This window comes from Anolis carolinensis, chromosome 6 (assembly GCF_035594765.1).
Source record: "Anolis carolinensis isolate JA03-04 chromosome 6, rAnoCar3.1.pri, whole genome shotgun sequence".
NCBI lineage: Eukaryota > Metazoa > Chordata > Lepidosauria > Squamata > Dactyloidae > Anolis > Anolis carolinensis.
In genome coordinates this window covers 52982880-53002156 of record NC_085846.1, presented here as the reverse complement: position 1 = coordinate 53002156, position 19277 = coordinate 52982880, and the positions used below count along the sequence as shown (strand labels likewise).

General features: G+C 38.9%; 1 protein-coding gene across 1 annotated transcript in view; it reads right to left on the bottom strand.

Annotated features, from left to right (window-relative positions):
- The window catches only part of egfr (epidermal growth factor receptor), a 149081-nt gene that overhangs the window by 46303 nt on the left and 83501 nt on the right, over window positions 1-19277 (bottom strand). Inside the window, exons 2-6 of the mRNA XM_008112902.3 lie at window positions 13198-13349; window positions 10035-10212; window positions 8686-8841; window positions 6722-6790; window positions 4711-4829 (exon numbers count right to left, since the gene is read on the bottom strand). Coding sequence (XP_008111109.1) covers window positions 4711-4829; window positions 6722-6790; window positions 8686-8841; window positions 10035-10212; window positions 13198-13349 — 674 coding nt within the window. The remainder of the gene's footprint in view (window positions 1-4710; window positions 4830-6721; window positions 6791-8685; window positions 8842-10034; window positions 10213-13197; window positions 13350-19277) is intronic.

The following is a 19277-nucleotide window of genomic DNA, read 5'->3' as shown; positions in this document are numbered from 1 at the left end:
GGAGTAGCGTAGTCCACACACAATCTACTCCCGAAGCTGACGAATTGACTCCGCAAGGATTCCTTTGTGGCCAAACATCTATATAGGATCTTGTTTTCCCGCCAAGGAACACTTTCTCTGGGGAACAAGAATTGAAACCTATACAGTGTCCAGGTGCATGACTCCTTAAACTTTCCCAAGGGAAACAGACTTAATCATCTAATTGTCTGGCAGCGATCCTGGCGCTCCGGCGAGTCGCCTCCCGAGCGCTTCTATCTTGATTATAATAAAGACGGCGAGAAAATGGGGGAGATTTCTGCTCAAGGCTTGTTTGGCTGACTTCTTGTGGACAAACATCTTGCAGCTGCAAGGGCTCCAAATCTGGCAGAAATAGTGGGAAACCCAAGTTTTCCTCTTCATCTGTCACAACAGTACTAGGAACAGGACTACATGGCCCATGAGTCATCACACTTTCTCCGACACGGCCAGAGGTGGTAACACTGCAAATTCAAGAAGGAAGATCTTTGCTTCATGTATATTTCTGAGGCCTTGTATCTTGTTTCAAGTTCCAGCCTTGCTCGTTCTTGTGTTTCCAGTTGATTTTGCAGTTTGGATTTCTGTTCCAGCCAAGACCTTTGCCTTGTGTTCCAGCCGAGACCCTTGTTGTGTCTTCCAGCTTGGACTTTGTACCTTGGATTAATTTGAAGTCTTGTTCCTGCATTCCAGTGTACTGTCCAGTGTTTCCTTGAAATTCTTGTTTGGACTATTAGTGGTATCTTTCATGGGACTTGCTTTGATATGCAGTTCTTTGAGTGAATTTTATAGACTCTTGCTTCAAGTTTATCAAGTCCTTTGTTCTTGTGGATTTAAACCCATTATATTGACTCTGAACTTTATTGTGCTATTGCTTGCATATAATCTTCAATAAACACCTTGCTTGCTTATATTCTGGGGCTCCAGTGTGGTTTTGAGGTGCCTACGCAGCCTAGGGGTGCAACAGTTTACCACCTCTCTGAAAAGCACCTCGAGATCCAAACCCCAGAATAGATGCTGCTAGAGTGGCTGGTGTTGCAGCGGTTGGCCCCCAGGTCCAGATTTCCCAGGATGAATACCAGCGTATGCAAGACACAATTTAAGATCACGAGGGCGAGATCTGAGGACTGAGGGCTCAAGTTGAGGCGCACCCTCTCCCCTTGGCTTTACCAGAGAAGTTTGCTGGGGAAGTTCATCAAGTCCAAGTTTAAACACCAAAGTATGGCTTATTTGGATGCTCGTAGAGCAGATTTTCCCTGGGAGGATTTGAAAGTGTCTATGGTGTATAGCCTCCTGGAGGGCCCTGCAGCAGTGTGGGTTACGGCCCTCTATGAAACCCAGTCAACCATGCTGAATACAGCTCAAGAGTTTCTAGACCATATTCAAGCGACTTGGGGAAGCCCAATCACGCAGAAGATGGCTGCTCACAAGCTCCGGCGGTTGTTCCAGCGAGAGAAAACTTTGGCACAGTACACTGCTGACTTTCCCGTTCTGGCCCAGCATGTAGGCTGGAATGATGAGGCCCTGAGAGGAGGAGCTGAACCTCGAGATGCAGGGGCAAGTGGCATGGGCCAACCCTCCCTGAATCGTTGGAGAGACTCGTTGCTTTGTGTCTACATATAGATGGGGTGATCGCTACTCGGCGGCAATGGACTCATGGGTCGAGTAAGCACACCCCAGGGAGGAATACCTCTGCCCCAAGTCTGGCATCACGCCCAGAGTGGTGACCCCCTCAGCCATTTGCCCCGGCTGAACCAGCAAGTTCACGACCAACATGTCTGCGCAGTACTGCAGCGGTTGAGAGAGCATGGACTTTACGGTAAGTGGGAAAAATGCGCTTTTGACTTGAACAAAGTGGATTTTCTAGGTATTGTATTTCCCCTCAAGGCCTCGCCATGGACCTCGCCAAAGTAACAGCAGTATTAGAATGGAAAGCACCATTGAACAAGAAGGAAGTGCAGCGCTTCATAGGGCTCGCTAATTACTACAGAAAATTTATCCCTGACTTCGCCAAGTGGGCTGACTCCATCACCCAGTGCATCTGGGGAAGGAACCCGTTCAAATGGTCAGAGGCTGTTGAAGCTGGATTTTAGAAACTCAAACAACTTTTCACTTCTCAACCAATCCTACAACATCTTGACCCAAAGACTCCATCAAGGCAGTGTTCGAGACTTTGAGACAATGGATGGAAGGAGCCAGGCACCCTTTGGAAGTTCATACTGATAATCGAAACCTCGAGCATCTTCGAACAGCATGCAAACTCAACCAGCGACAGCAGCAATGAGCCTTGTTCTTCGAGCGTTTTGACTTCCAAATCTGATACGTGACCCCGACACAGATGAAACAAGCAGACGCTTTGTCGCGCAAACCGGAGTACACTGGAGGACGAGAAGAGACCCCGGAGACTTGCCTCCAGTGCGCTGAGAACTTTGCCGCCATGACCGTTGTTGAGGAGGTGTGTCATCGATCCCGTGTGTATGTGTCTTCTGGGCCAGAAAGGGAAGAAATCCTGAAATTATGCCATGACAGCAGACCAGCTGGACACTTTGGATTGTTTAAAACCATGCAACTAATTTTGAGAGACTTTTGGTGGCCAAAGATCCAAAGGAAGGTGGAGAAGTATGTTACCACTTGCCCAGTGTGTCAACGGTCAAAGACACAAGGGGGGGGGAACCAGTGGGATTGTTGCAACCACTGCCTACCCCCACACGGCCTTGGGAAATAATTTCAGCAGACTTCATCACTGACTTGCCATGTTCCAATGGATTTACAACTGTGCTAGCGATCATGGACTTGTTCACCATGATGGCTCATTTCATTCCTTGTATCGGATTGCCTACTGCCAAAGAGATAGCAGACTTGTTCCTGCAGCATGTATTTTGACTTCATGGACTACCCAAGTGTCTTGTTACAGATAGGAGAGCTCAATTTACTTCTCATTTCTGGAAAGCTTTGCAAAAGTTGTTGGGGATTGAGACGCACATGTCCACTGCACATCATCCGCAGACTGATGGTCAGACTGAGCGGACTAATGCCACTCTAGAACAATATCTAAGGTGTTACATGAACTATCAGCAAGATAATTGGGCATCCCTCATATCGCTGGCAGAATTTGTGTACAACAATTCCATACATGGGTCTACCAAAGAAGCCCCCTTCGTTGGGAACTATGGTTATTACCCCCACTTCTTCCCAGCTGTGGTGGAGTCAGGAGATGTTCCTGCAGCGGACTGGCTCCAATAATTATCTGTGGTTTGTGATGTACTTCAAGCTCAACTTGACCAAGCCAAATGAATTACAAACGGGTAGCTGAACACCATCGACAAGAGGGACTGGAGATCAAGGTAGGAGACCGAGTATAGTTATCCACCAAATATCTTCCTTCCTAGCAGCCCTATCATAAACTATACTCTTGGTTTGTGGGACCCTAATGAGTAGTGGCTCAAGTAAAGCCTGTGACTTTTAAACTTCAACTTCCCTGCTCTATGCGAATTCACCCTGTATTTCACCAATCTTGAATGATGGGATCCATTCAGATTACGGACAGAGACCACCCCTCCTATTTTGAGAGAAGGGAAGGAGGAATTTGAAGTTAAGGACATTTTGGACTCTCGTTATCGCCACCGCCTACAGTACTTGGTAGATTGGACTGGGTATGGCGTCATAGGAGGACGCTCAAGACATTCACGCCCCGGGTTTGGTGGCTCGTTTTCATCATCTCTACCCTTCCAAGCCCAGGCCTCAGAGGGGGGGGGGGCAAGGGAGGGGCTTGGGGAAGGGGATAGTGGGGCAGAGCAGGTGTCCCCCAACAACACCTTCCAGGAAGGACTGGAGCCACTGTAGAACAGTACCTCCAAGACCCATTCCCGCAAAGCGTCCCAGAAGGATACCATGGTCTACAGTATCAAAGGCCACTGAGAGGTCCAGCAGACCTAACAAGGACACACTCCCCCTGTTGTTCATCTGGGGAATAATCAGTATTTAACAAAATAACATAAAATAATTTCTATTCTGTAACAGACGCACCTGACTATATATGCAGGTGCATTTGCACTGCCATTTAATTCAGTGCATGAATTATATTAGCCTGGAGCATCCATACAATGCATACAGGTTAATGTGACTGAATCTGGGGTAAGCTACCTAATCCGCCTTGATCCCAGGAAAAAAAAACATATTAAAACGTCTTTCCACAAAGTACATATTAATATATAGAAAACAAAGATTAAACATAATATGCAAGTTTAATTTAAACTGTCTGGGTAAGCCCCAGAAACCTCAACCTTCCACAATCAGCAGGCACTGGAACATTCTTGTATATCAATGCAGCTTTACAACTTTACAGTGCTTTTATAAAAAAAAAAACCCAATTATTTGTACAGAATGTGGAATACTGCAATATTTATCTTTATAAAGAACTTGTTAATAACAACTCTTTTGGCTACCTGTTCATTTCTGGGCACAAGGCAAAGAGCTGGTTACAATCTTTAAAGCCTATATGGCTCAGATTTAGGCTATCTAAACAGTCATACATTTCTTCCTGTTTTTATTTCTTGCCTTTTTAAAGGATAGATTTTAAACTGTTTTTAATTCTAGAGATTTTATTTCAATAATATATCTGTTTGTATCTGTTTATATATTTGATGGTATAGTATTAATGTTCAGATTAATTAGATAAACACAGCATAGTCTCCTTACCAAGCAATCACTCTCTTTAGGGCCTGTACATCCTGCTGCACACTGAGTATGACAACAGTCACTTGGCAACTTCCCCTTGCATCGACCTGAACACTGTTCTGCACAGCCAATCTTTGTTACTGAAAAGACACACACCAAAATTAAACTGTATCATCGAAAACAAATACTTACATGGAATTAAATGAAATATAGAATAGGTATCTATATGGGGCAAGTATTCTTGTCCCAGAGCTTCCCTGAATCTAGAATCCATCACGTGCCTGGTTAATTGGAGGGAGGGGGGAGTATCCAGATCAGGGGTCCTCAAACTTTTAAAGTGGAGGGCCGGTTCATGGTCCCTCAGATTGTTGAGGGGCCGAATTATCATTTGGGAAAAAAAAAAATTCTATGCACACTGCACATGTCTTATTTGTAATGCAAAAAAACCCCAACAACAATTATTTATTTATTTATTTGCTACATTTCTACTCCACCCTTTTTCACCCCACAGGAGACTGAGAGCGGCTTACAAGTTGTATGTACATACAATATATTATATTATTAGCATAGCACAATATTAGCATTATATATTACTATATTGTACTATACCACTATATTATTATTAGTAATATTACATTTAATATATAATATATAATTAATATTATTATATTATACAATATTATTACATTGCATTATTATTATTAGCCGCGCTGAGTCCCCTGTACTGTAATAAATAAATAAATAAGTATTATATTGTATTACATTATAATATTATTATCAATATTATATGTATACACAATATATTATATTATTACCATAGCACAATATTAGTAAATGAATGAACAATACAATATTTAAAAATAAAAACAATTTTAACCAATATAAACCTATCAGGATTTCAATGGGATGTGTGGGCCTGCTTCTGCCCAATGAGATAGTCAAGTTAAGTAGGATTGTTGTTGTTGTGTGCCTTCAAGTTATTTCAGACTTTGGGCAAGCCTAAGTCTAAAACTGAGGGTGGGGGCCAGGTAAATGACCTTGGAGGGCCGCATCCGGCCCCCGGGCCTTAGTTTGGGGATCCCTGATCCAGATGGTGTCAGTCTCTTCATACCTTATCTGAGTGATCTGAACTATTACATTCAATTTATTAATTTATTTATATATTTATTTACCTTATATCCTGCCTTTCTCAAACCACAGGGGATTCAAAATGGCCTTGCAAAAAGGCAGCAATGTGATGCCACAAGCATACATAAATAAACAAATCCATTAAGACTACATTAAAGCTAACAAGTTAAAAGCAAGTTCCACATGATTTTACAAAGTTTATAAAATCTCAAATGTACCATGATCTCAACATTATGATTCAAATGTATGGTTTAAATCTTTGTTTATATTTATAATACATGGTGAGAGCAATCCCTTGATGCAATAATCCCTAATATCTTTGCACTAGTATTCTTAAATTTCAGGGCACTCAAGCCACAGGCATATGAAAGACCTGCTGCCTCTCCTCTACTGGCTGACTATCACCCATTTTTGCTTATCTTATGAGAATGTATAAATACACTTTATACACCCCATAAGTTTGGAAATATGTTTTCAAGACATTCCCCATCTGATGGGATATAGAGAAGATGACTAGATAGAAAAATAATCCAAACCCATGCTCTCCATCCTCAGGTCTACTTCAAAGGGCATTCTAGTGCACAGTCATACTGCTTAGTCATTTAACTTGAAATGTAGGTTGATCTATGAAGACTCAAAAGGAATCAAAGACTCTTGAGGTCTTCTCTCTTCATCTAACCAAAAATGACAATCTCTCAATTCTATAGAAACCATTAGTGCTTAAAATATTGAATTGCACTTTAGGTTGTCTTGGGTAAAGAATGGAATCAACTGTTCATTCCTTGGATTAGTTCAGTTACATCAAATCAATTATGTTAGAAGAAAACAGAGAAGAACCGTTGAGCAATTGCTTATAAAATAACAACCATTTTTATTCACAGGGAAAATTAATGCATATACTTACATATTTGGCAATTTTCTAAATCAGGACCCCAACAGTGTCCACTTGTACAGTTGGGATGGCATGGGAGACCTAGGAAAGAGGGCAAAGGTGTATTTGTAAGGTGTCTGTATTAACTTAAATTATTTCATTATGATTTTAGAATAAAAGTCAAGTGTTCAAAACACTTTGTGCCAAAAGGGTCATTAGACAGGCTCTGGCAGTTTTGAACTACAGTTCTCAAAAATCTGAAATTAGTGAGCTTGAAACACATTATGAATTACCAAGTTGTGCTGGCACTTTGGCAAGCATCAGAATGGCAATGACTGATGACTGGGTGCAAATTTGCCCTCCCTGGGGATGAGGGGCAACCAGAAGCAATATTGCCTTCCCATCACTGTGACAGCGATTGGATAGTGTTGGTAAGAGTGGACTCCCTTCCATTGCTGGGATGGCTGGGAGCCTGCGACTACTGCTGCTCAAATGCTGATCGCACTCCATTCTAGATCAGCCCTGGGGTATATGGCCCATGTAGATGCTAGAAAGTGAGTTTTGCATAGAAGGAGCAGTAAGAGAGGAAAACCAGAAGACATGACAGAAAACAAAAGATCTTAGGACATCTGAGTGCACTATAATTGAAACAGTGAGAAGAGAAGTAGATATGTATATACAAGGGCTAAAATTAGTGAAAAGTATAGATAGCTTTACAGTGAAAGTCAGGAAGAGCACAAGAGAGCTAAATGATCAATGACATTTGCAGAAGATCTTGATTGGAGGTAAGAGGGCTATGCCCCCCCCCCCCAAATTGTATTGCAAATATATGAAGGGTACAAGAGTGGATATAGGACAGGGGCATGTTTAACATTTTACATCTTCGTCTTCTTCCATTGTTATCTAATAAAAAAAGGTTTCCTTATGTTAAAAAAGAAAAGAGATACCCAAAGCATTAAAACAGTAACAACTGGTTAGGCAATTTATTATATGTATCCATTGCTAATTAGGATAAACTGGTAAACAGTATTTTCAGCAATACAGTGTTCCCTCACTTATTGCGGGATTAGGTTCCAGGACCACCTGCAATAAGTGAAAATCCACGAAGTAGGGACGCTATATTTATTTTAATATTTACAGTGTTCCCTCACTACTTTGTGGTTCACTTTGCACGGATTCGCTGTTTCAGTTTTCCAATAAACTAAATAAACTACTAAAATAATGTATAAAATTTAAAATAAATATAGTGTCCCTACTTTGCGGATTTTCACTTATTGCGGGTGGTCCTGGAACCTAACCTCCGCGATAAGTGAGGGAACACTGTATACATTATTTTAGTAGTTATACACTATTTTAAGTCTTTATCAACCAATCGAGTGTTGATAAATCACCTCCTTCTCCTCCAGTTGCCGCCTGGGCTCCTTTTCTCTCCCTTTGGCTTCTCCTTCCTCCCTTAGGCTGTAAATTGTAATTTTCTATGATTTATAATAGTCTTTTAGAGTTTATTGAAAAACCGCAAGACAGCGAATCCGCGAAAAGTGAACTGCGAAGTAGTGAGGGAACACTGTAGTTATTTTAAAAAGAATAGTAAATTAGTAAACAAGAAAGTCTTTCAATTCATTAATATTATTCTCTGAATATTTTTATGTCCACTCAAGTCTTGTCAAAATTTGATTCTGTCTTTTGAACATAAAACCTTTTAGAAAATCGAATGCCAAATCTATATTTTCTCTTTCTAGAGAATTTATTTCTCTTCTGATAGATAAGAATTAGTCACTAACTCAGGAATAGAGGAATTGTGGTTCAAGAACTTCACACATCACACAAGACCATCTGGAGGTCCCTATGTTTCATTACTTCCAAAATATTTTTGCGCTTCCAGTATCTGCAGGATATTTCACCTGCAAGGGGATCTAAGGGAAATTTTTGCCATATTTTTGCACATCCTAGTCTAGGGTAACAAACTAGCTGTTTTTTACTCTTCAATGCATACTTACAAGTTTTATTGCTAATCGCTGGCAATGTATCTTTTCTTTCAACAGTATCAAACAGCAAAAAACCTTTGGTTGATTCTATAATGTCATTCCACAGAATATTATTAATGTTGCAGAGATAAGGGTTACCAACTATTTTAACACCTCCATTTAGAATTTCTGCCAAAAGAAATTAAGACAAACACATTAGGAAATGACATCATTTGTTGTTCACCTTTTAAAACACAGTGGATGACAGAAAACTGGTTTTAATTTTTCTGAATGGCAGTTTAGTGAAGACAGGGCCAAATTAATTACCATGGTTCTGTTGATAGTGTTTGGGTATAGAAAGCACATGTTCGAATCCTACTTTAAATTTGATATCATTCTGTATTAAAGCTAATGGCACTGTAATTTCACTTTTACAATTAATTATATCAGCTAATCGAAAGAGTCTCATCTTTATCATACCTCTGGGACCAATCTAGGTAGACAATTGTGGAAAGACTCCTATACACTTGGATGTTCTGCATTTGCTCATCTTGGACCATGGATAATTCTCTTTGAATGGAGCTAAGGCTATGAGGCAGTGTGTAAGCCTCATGAGCGTATTCAGATACAATTCTTATCAATATGGATATTTTCCCATCAAGCATAATTCAATTCTGTGCACATCTAATCAGGAGTAAGTCTCACTGTACACCAAAGCTAATAGTATGTTTCTTCAGACACTGATTGCGTATTGTAAAATGTTAATTTCATTTCAAATTATACAAATGTATCAAGCAAACTTGGTTTTGACCACAACCCTACTGAACAACTGTTAGGATGATTGAGAATCCAATTGTATTTGCTTTTGCATTCTCAATCTCTCACTATTTTAGTTGGTTTTACAGAACTCAGAAAGAGCTACACATGCAGCATCTTCCCATGCTTTAAACCAATGGTTCTCAACTTGTGGGTCCCCAGGTATTTTGGCCTATAACTCCCAGAAATCTCAGCCAGTTTACCAGCTATTAGGATTTCTGGGAGTTGAAGGCCAAAACATCTGGGGACCCACAGGTTGAGAACCCCTGCTTTAAACTTACATCTTCTTAAGGTAACAAAAGAAGCTTATGGGGTGAATAAGGCAATCTCCAAGGCTGCATTCTGCGGTTGGAGATGCACCTTTTATTGTACTGTACACCAAGCTATGTTTCTGAGATGCTCTGAAAACTCTAAAGAATGAGCAAATTAAACAAACAGCAATGATAATAATAGGGATTAATAATCCTCATTTAGTTCATGTATTTCACCAAAAATAATGGAAATTGGGTAGAAAGTCCAGATGTTTGTGATTCACTGTTGGCCATTGCTTTTGTCGTCTTTCTTACCTGCTAAACGTCTCATTGGAAGTTCTTCGAGTCCCTCGATTTCATTATAATTTAGTAAAATAGTGAGAGCAGCGTTTTCATAAAGGGTATTTCCTCGGATTATCTGGAGATTCTCCAAAGGAATAACTTTCACTGTGTTTAATGCTATGAGCACATAACCAGCTACCTCCTGTATGCTCTGAAAGGTGCACAAAAGAAAGACAGAATAATTAGTCATTTCTTCTTTTCTTTCATTTTGGACTGTGTGAGGAAGTCTTAAAATCTGTTTAGTCCAGAGTGCTCCCTTGTTGTCTTAATATTTAGAAGAAATAATAAAGAAAAATTATGTACTAAAGAGAGACATGAAATGCTGTAAATAATAGTATTAATACTTCGGACAATAACATTCAGAAACCTGATTAGTGTTCTAGCAGAAGCAGGAAACCCACAGCTTCTTTGCATTCCTGAAGACACAGTATACCTACCGTTCTATCTGTTACTAGCTGTGCCCGGCCACGCGTTGCTGTGGCTTAGTCTGGTGGTGTTGGTCAGTCTACATTAGGTTGTATTTATGCTGTGACCTCCACCCTTCTTTATACTCACATTAATAGTAGTATTTGAAGTCTGTTACCTTCTTCAATTTTTGTGTTGATTGATAATTGCTTGAGATCCCTGTTGTCTTTGGTTTGTTGTTAATTGTAATGTCTGATTCTGCTGAGTGTGGTTTATATTTTTATTGTGGTACAATAGTCTTTTTTTGTTTTGCCTGTGTAGTTGTTTATTATTATTGTTGTTGTAGTGGTCATGAAGGTTGGATAAGTTAGATGCTACTGTATTGTTTTTTGGAGGCCCAGTGTAGCACTAACTGGCCTCTCAGCCTCAGTGCCTGGCTGTTTCTTGCCTGTGATGGTGTTGATTCTTATTGTTGTTGTTGTCATTGTTATTATTGTAATTGTTTTTTGGAGGCCAAGTCTGAATGTAGGGACTGGGGAGGTGGATAAGTTGTGTTGTCAAATTTTGTATTTGTTATAGTCACAATGCGTTGTTGTGAGTTTTGTGGGTCCGGATTGTGGTTTTGTGGTGTGGTTATGTTGTTACAACTGAGAGGCAAGGCTTTTGTGTTGTGTTGCCAAGTTTTGTATTTCTGCGGCATTTAGTTGTGTGCCAAGTTTCGTATTTCTGGGGCGTTTAGTTGTGTTCTTATAGTCATGATGCATTGCTGTGAGTTTTGTGGGTCTGGTGTGGTTTTGTGGTGTGGTTGTGTTGTTACAACCGGGAGGCAAGGCTTTTGCATTGTTTTGCCAAGTTTTGTATTTCTGGGGCGTTTAGTTGTGTTGTTATAGTCATGATGCGTTGTTGTGAGTTTTGTGGGTCTGGATTGTGGTTTTGTGTTGTGGTTGTGTTCTTACAACTGGGAGGCAAGGCTTTTGCGTTGTGTTGTCAAATTTTGTATTTCTGGGGCGTTTAGTTGTGTTATAGTCACGATGCGTTGTTGTGAGTTTTGTGGGTCTGGATTGTGGTTTTGTGGTGTAGTTGTGTTGTTACAACTGGGAGAAAAGGCTTTTATGTTGTGTTGTCAAGTTTTGTATTTCTGGGGCATTTAGTTGTGTGCCAAGTTTCGTATTTCTGGGGCATTTAGTTGTGTTGTTATAGTAACGATGCATTGTTGTGAGTTTTGTGGGTCCGGATTGTGGTTTTGTGGTGTGGTTGTGTTGTTACAACCGGGAGGCAAGGTTTTTGCATTGTGTTGTCAAGTTTTATGTTTCTGGAGTGTTTAGTTGTGTGCCAAGTTTCGTATTTCTGGGACGTTTAGTTGTGTTGTTATAGTCACGATGCATTGTTGTGAGTTTTATGGGTCCGGATTGTGGTTTTGTGCTGTGGTTGTGTTGTTACAACCGGGAGGCAAGGCTTTTGCATTGTATTGTTATGTTTTATATTTCTGTGGCGTTTAGTTGTGTTCCAAGTTTTGTATTTCTGGGGCGTTTAGTTGTGTTGTTATAGTCACGATGTGTTGTTGTGAGTTTTATGGGTCCGGATTGTGGTTTTGTGGTGTGGCTGTGTTGTTACAACCTGGAGGGAAGGCTTTTGCGTTGTGTTGCCAAGTTTCGTATTTCTGGGGCGTTTAGTTGTGTTGTTATAGTCACGATGCGTTGTTGTGAGTTTTGTGGGTCCTGTGTGGTTTTGTGGTGTGGTTGTGTTGTTACAACTGGGAGGCAAGGCTTTTGCATTGTGTTGCCAAGTTTTGTATTTCTGGGGCGTTTAGTTGTGTTGTTATTGCATGATGCGTTGTTGTGAGTTTTGTGGGTCTGGATTGTGGTTTTGTGGTGTGGTTGTGTTGTTGTAACCTGGAGGCAAGGCTTTTGCATTGTGTTGCCAAATTTCGTATTTCTGGGATGTTTAATTTTGTTGTTATAGTCACTGCGCAAACAACTTTATCATTTTATATATATAGATGGGCATGTTCTGCGGTTGCAATATCTGGAGATTTTATATTTTAGAAACACAGACTGCTAACCAGTTCATTGACTCTAAAGTACTCTTAAAATATTATTCCTGATTTGTTACTGCACTTGCTTCAGAAATATATATTCCTGGCTCTTGGGGCTACCATCATTCACCAAACACAAGGGATTGTTTGTTTGGACTGGACCAAGCCTCCACTAAAGTTACAGAATAGTGACAGCAATTCAAAACTTCACCATCTGTTCTCTTCCTTGCTAACCAGGCTGCCAATTTTGGACTTTACTTTCTACTTTGTCTGTCTTTATATTTGCCAAAAGAAGGGGACAGTCCCTTCTACCCAGCTATGGTCCTCAAAGATCAAAGCTCACAACATTTTCTATAGTTAAGCTTTGCATGTTGCTAGTAAAATAGACATCCTGGTTTCACCTTCATTAAGATGAGTAATTAATGACAACCTCTGGTAGAAGAATGGCTTCTCCTTCTCAACCATTTCATATTTTGAAAAATGTATCAGTTAGTATAATGCACTGCTACTTTGATAGTACTGTAGTTACTTGCTATGAGCCTTGGCATACCCTCCAGAGTATCATGGAGAGAGCTAAATAATTATTTATAATAACAAGATATAACAAGGGTGTGCATTGTTACAAGAGCTACTACTGGCAGTTATTTTTCTTCCCATCTTCACTTGAACTAAAGCAATATGACATGTGATACAAACCTTCAAGAAAGTGAGATTATAGTTTGGTTCTAGACATGTGATTTCTAGGTTGCCAAGTACCACTTCACAGTCTTCATACATTCTCTTTAAGCTGTTGTAGTGATCTTCCACACTTCCAAGCTGTGATAATCTGTTGCTGGTTCCTTGACAAACTGTAGAAAAGGAAATAAAAATAATAATAAGTGACACCTTCAGCATATAAGTTACAAAAGTATAGTTTATTCGAGAGCTTATTCTTTATTCTTTTCAAGGAAATGAAAATCTCACACAATGCCAATGTAATGTTTCTGAACGAATGTCTTCAGGTAAGGAACTTTTAACAACTGCCTCATTCTATGAGAATACAGTAATACCTTGAGCTAAGAGTTTGTGTGACTGAGCTCTTAACTCAAATCACTCTAATCTCAAAATGAGTTTTTGTTGAAATGTACTGAAATGCTATTAAGCCATTCTGCTTCTCCCATTTTTGTTACATATTTTAAATAAAATGTACTTTATAAATAACAAATAATATATAAATGTACATCTACATGGAACAATAAAAAGAAAGATCAATGGTAGAAGGATAAACTTGTGGGAAAGAAGCACAAAGTGAAGAGGCAGAAGCATATTTTCTTCATACTGTACTCATTCCAGCCTTCCTGTGTTGCTCTCTCTCTCTCCCTTTCTCTTTTCACGAAGCCAAACATACCAGGAATAAAAACCACACAAAATCAACTAACCCGAAGTTCCTCAAAGCAGACAAGAGTAAAGCAGACAGAAATCTTCCAAAGTGGACAAAAGCCTGAGGCACGGAGGCACAAAGGCTAGAGGCACGAAGAAAGGAGGCTGCTCTCTTGAAGTCCTACAGCCCTGTACTCGCACTAGGCTCCCTCTGGCACTAGAGTTCCCTCTGGCGCTAGCGGTCCTTCTGGCACTAGGTCTTAATGCAAAATGCTGCTCATATGTCAAAGTGAAACCAGGGCAGAGCAATGGCTCTTAACTCAAACACTCTTAAATGGGACACTCTTACGTCAAGGTTCCAATGTAACTACAGTAGAGTCTCACTTATCCAACACTCGCTTATCCAACGTTCTGGATTATCCAACACATTTTTGTAGTCAATGTTTTCAATGCATTGTGATATTTTGGTTCTAAATTTGTAAATAAGTAATTACTACATAGCATTAATATGTAATGAACTACTTTTTCTGTCAAATTTGTTGTATAACATGATGTTTTGGTGCTTCATTTGTAAAATCATAACCTATTTTGATGTTTAATAGGCTTTTTCTTAATCTCTTCTTATTATCCAACATATTTGCTTATCCAACGTTCTGCCGGACCGTTTATGTTGGATAAGTGAGACTCTACTGTACTTTCCAATTTTGTTAAGGAAATGAAATATTGTAGAATGCAGCTATGGTTTCTGAATAAATATTATGGATCTGCAAGCACACAAGCCACCTGAAGCAGCAATATTTTTAATGTGGGTGAGGCAATCACACAAAAATGACAATGCACTTTAACCAACTATTGTTTTAATCCAATTGCCATGTTATTTAAAACACTTTAGTCTTCTTAAAAGAGCAACCAAAAATATCTAACAACAACAACAACAACAACAACAACAACAACAACAACATTTATTACGGTCCATAGACCCATCAGAAAATGAACAGTCACTTTGAATTCTCCCATCTCAGGATAAGTTCATTGTACAAGATACATCTACATTGTTTCAAGCGATATCCATATCAGAGGTTAGTTGCTTCCTCAGCCTTGCTGCCACTGCGAGGAATTTTGCCACTGTGAGAGTCACCCTGTGGCACTTGTCCTCTAAAAGATATGTAACAATCCTCTGAGGGGGATGGTTGGTCAGGCAAGAGAGGACTGGATATAAAAGTTGGCTACGTTGCACTGTATAATAGTGGCACTGCAATAAAATGTGTTCTATTGTTTCTATTTCATTTCTTCCACAGGGGCATAGTCTTTGGGAGAGGGGGATTCCTAACAGTCTGCTTCTTAGCAGCTCTGAGAGAAAAATGTTTAGTCTCGCCTTTGTAAAAAAAATTGCAATATTTATTTACTGTAAGACTTTCTAAAAATATATTTAAGTTGGGACACACAAAGGGTGGGCTGGCCATCTTTGTTTCAAATGCATTAAGATCTGAGATAATTTGGCCCCTCTTTAAGATCAAAAAGCAATTAGAGAATACCTGGCTAAAATTAGAAGAATATATATTATCCCAAATGACTAAATATCCTAGGGTACCCATCCTAATAATGGGAGATCTAAATGTCAGGATAGGAGCAAATGACACTGTGATAGAAGCAAAGTACTCGCTTCTGAGGGGTCTCAAAGAGGGTAGAGTCTTCCTTGACAGGAACTCAAAAGACAAATTTTAAACTATGCAGGATACTATGTGCTACAAATGATCTATAGGTTGGACTTCTTGGTGCTTAACGGCACAGTAAAGGAGAAGTCTGAAGGGGAATATACCTTTAATTTCAAAGGGGGAGCTAGCACAGTGGACTATCGTCTAATAACAAGAGACGCTTTAAATAGGACCCGCATGCTCAAATTCGAATTTAAAATTGAAAGAGATCACCTGCCGCAAACCTTGTTACTGGTTCTCCCTGAGAAAGAAATTAGAGTTATGCATAAATATTTACCAGCTTTTCTAAAAGAGAGTTCATCTAGAATAACATATACGTATATACTCGAAGATAAGCCGAGTTTTTCAGCCCTTTTTTAAAGCTGAAAAAGCCTCCCTTGGCTTATAATGGGGTCAAGGCCGGCAACAGAGCCTGTAGGCTATTGCTTGCAATATATGATATATTTCTCTCTTACCCTCCCTTATCAGTGTGTTTTCTTTTGCAAAGCCTCCCTCGCTCTTAATCAAGGGAATGTTTTGAAAAGGGAAAGATGCCCTTGCAAGTCAGGAAGAAGAAAAATATATATTCATTAATCTTATAAAAGCATTTCCCCCTGAAATATTTGTTAAACTCTCCTACAAATATATAGGCATTAACCCCTTGCAAGCTTTTGCAATCCTTATGTACCTGTATATTTCTATCTATTCATCTACATTAATTTTAGATATGAATTTCCCCCTCATAAGTTTGCAGGTCTTTGCAAATCTTATATACATATAGATCCATGTACCTGTATATCTGTAGCCATACATATACATTATTTTTATATATGAATTTACCCTCATATGTTTGCAAGTCTCTGCAAACCCTATATAGATATAATTATCTATTTCAAGAGAGATGTCTGGATAGATATGAATATATTGTTTATATAAGCATTGAATGTTTGCCTGTTACTATGTTGGCAGCTGGCCTGAGTTCCATGGGGAGATAGGGTGGGATCCAAATGAAGTATTATTATTATTATTATTATTATTATTATTATTATTATTATTATTATTATTAGGTAATTGTTGATACCATATTGTTTTTGTTGCCCCTACTTTTCCACTTATAGAGCTAGTTTATTGTTTTTCTTTGAAATATGGTAAATATTCAAAAACATTTAACCTACTGATGCCTCTATTAATGAAATTTTATTGGTATCGATTTTTATTTTGAAATTTACCAGTAGCTGCTGCATTTCCCACCCTCGGCTTATACTCGAGTCAATAAATTATCCCAGTTTTTTGTGGTAAAATCAGGTGCCTCAGCTTATATTTGGGTCGGCTTATACTCGAGTATATACAGTACCTTTCAAAAAATTCAGGAAAAATCTGTGAAATAAATATTTTTTGACAACGGAAGGTAGTGACATAAAAATGACACTAACTATGATTCATTTCCTTCATATTCAGAATTAGAGTGTTCTCTACAGTTTCCTGTTGAAGCATCACCTGATCACACCCTTGTGCAAAGCTATGGGAGGTTGTATTTTAAAAACTCAGTCAGTTCCAAGTGCAAATACACTAAGCCAACAAACCAAGTGTATCTGCGTCAGAGCTTATACCATAGAGGCATAATTATCATTTTGGTTTCAATATCTCCAATTATTCAGCATTCAGTTCCTTGTAGTTCTTGCTTGTAAGGCTCTGCTTACCCTCCTGTTACTGTTTGAATAATCATTAATTCCAGCTAATCTGGTGAACTTACTATTATATTTATAAGCAAAAACATTGTTTCACAAACCAAATGCAAATATTGATTCAGTCAAACTAGGGAGAAGGTGAAGTGGAAATACTAGCACTGGTGCCATCCGTGATTTGTTTATCTTGTTTAATTATATGCCTCATATAGATGAATAGAAGAGTGAAAAAGAAACATTGCATCTTTCATTAGGCAAACTATATTCACTTCTAAATTTTGTACTGAGGATACATATGGCTGGAGTATCATGTTCAGGTCTGAGATATATATGCAATTGCATAGCTGTACAGATAGGATCAGAGTGTAAAGAAATACGGAAACAGTTTCACTGTAATCCCAGCCCTGGAACTATGTATCTGCATATATCCCTGAGGCTTGTATAGTGTACTCCATCAATATACCTGAGGCAGTGGCTTGGGATCAATGAAAACTAATGATAAATAAAAATAATAGTCTTAAAGGTAGCACAAGAACCCTCTTTTTATTTTCTCCTTCTTTTTATGTAAAATAAATGAACATGCCAATTTTAAAATTATCTTTGAAAAAATCCAGATTTCATGCAATGACCTTGGCCATCATAGGCATTCACCCTTGTTGTCCTCCTTCTCCCACCTCTCCCTGCTTCCTAGAAGCTCGGGGATATTGAACTGCCACAGTTGCCAAAGAAAACAGAGATGGCATGCTGTTAGGTGAACCTAAGAGCTGGGAGTCCAAACCACATAATGCAAAGCCTAGGCATTCAAGTTCCACTCTATGCATACATGATTTGGTCATATTTTGGTTGCATAACTGCCAGGTGAAAATCAGAGCAGACTATTTTCTATTTCTTAAAATATTTATTCTACATCTGTGAAGGAAATGAGACCATAGTTGCTTCCATTCAAAGATTGCTATTTGCCCCCTATCTTCATCTGCCTTTTGATCTGTAAATCAGATGGCAGTCAGTCTCAGGGCTTCCTATGGTATTTTCATGGATTTTTGTGATCAGCACAAAATTCATGATATTAAGAAAGTGTTCTTATGAGAATACCACTGCAAGTGTCTGTGTCTGGCAAAAATGTTAATATAGCTGTTGATGTTAATTGGGAATGTCCCTGTCTACTCCCTCTCTCTTTTAATGCTACAACAATCTTATAAGTTAGGTTTATTGAGAGATCAGTTGTAACTAAAGCCATGAAATAAAGCTTGAAATACAGTGGGAGAAAGAAAAGGAATCAATTAATGTGTTTAATTTGCATAAGAATAATTAGGGTAATTAGAATAATTTGCGTTGTATTTAAATGGTAGGAAATGTTAAGTATTAGTTCAAATACTGAAGGACTGATCGCATAGACGGTTACTTGTTTTTTCTATTAATCACGGAGGACAGTCTTCTGATGTTACATTGACCGTAAGGGTTCAGCAGTTGCATGAGTTGTTATTTGTACAAACAAACTTGCTTGAATAATCCCTGTGCAGGTTTATGATATAACATATACAGAAAAAATTTCCTCTCACTGTTGCAAATAATGAGAACAGAGTGACTGTAGGGATCTTGTACTTTCCTCCAGGCTGTGCTTGTGGGAGTCGGGGCTGGGAGTGGGGATGGAGAAGAGAGTTCCAGAGAGAGCTGATCGCTTTACAAGCTGAACAATCATGAAAGAATTCCTTCAGTTTCAGTGTGGTTTTCTAGTTATTTGCAAATATGCAAAGGGAGCAATGAGTTACCTGGGACAGAGAAACCACTTTAAACATGTTCTGCAAGTATGGTACCTAAATTCAGATTCATACCTATTTATTTAAAAACTGAAGACTTGCCATTAACCAGGTATTACTAATCTGCCTTACTTCACCTGTCAAATAAAAACAATATTAACATCCCAATTCAGATGAAAAAGTGAGTGCGGATTTACAGAAAAGTCATTCACAGTAATTAAAAATCATAAAAAGTTGGTTAGGTCTTTCCTAATGCTTCGTGCCACTCCAAGATATATTTT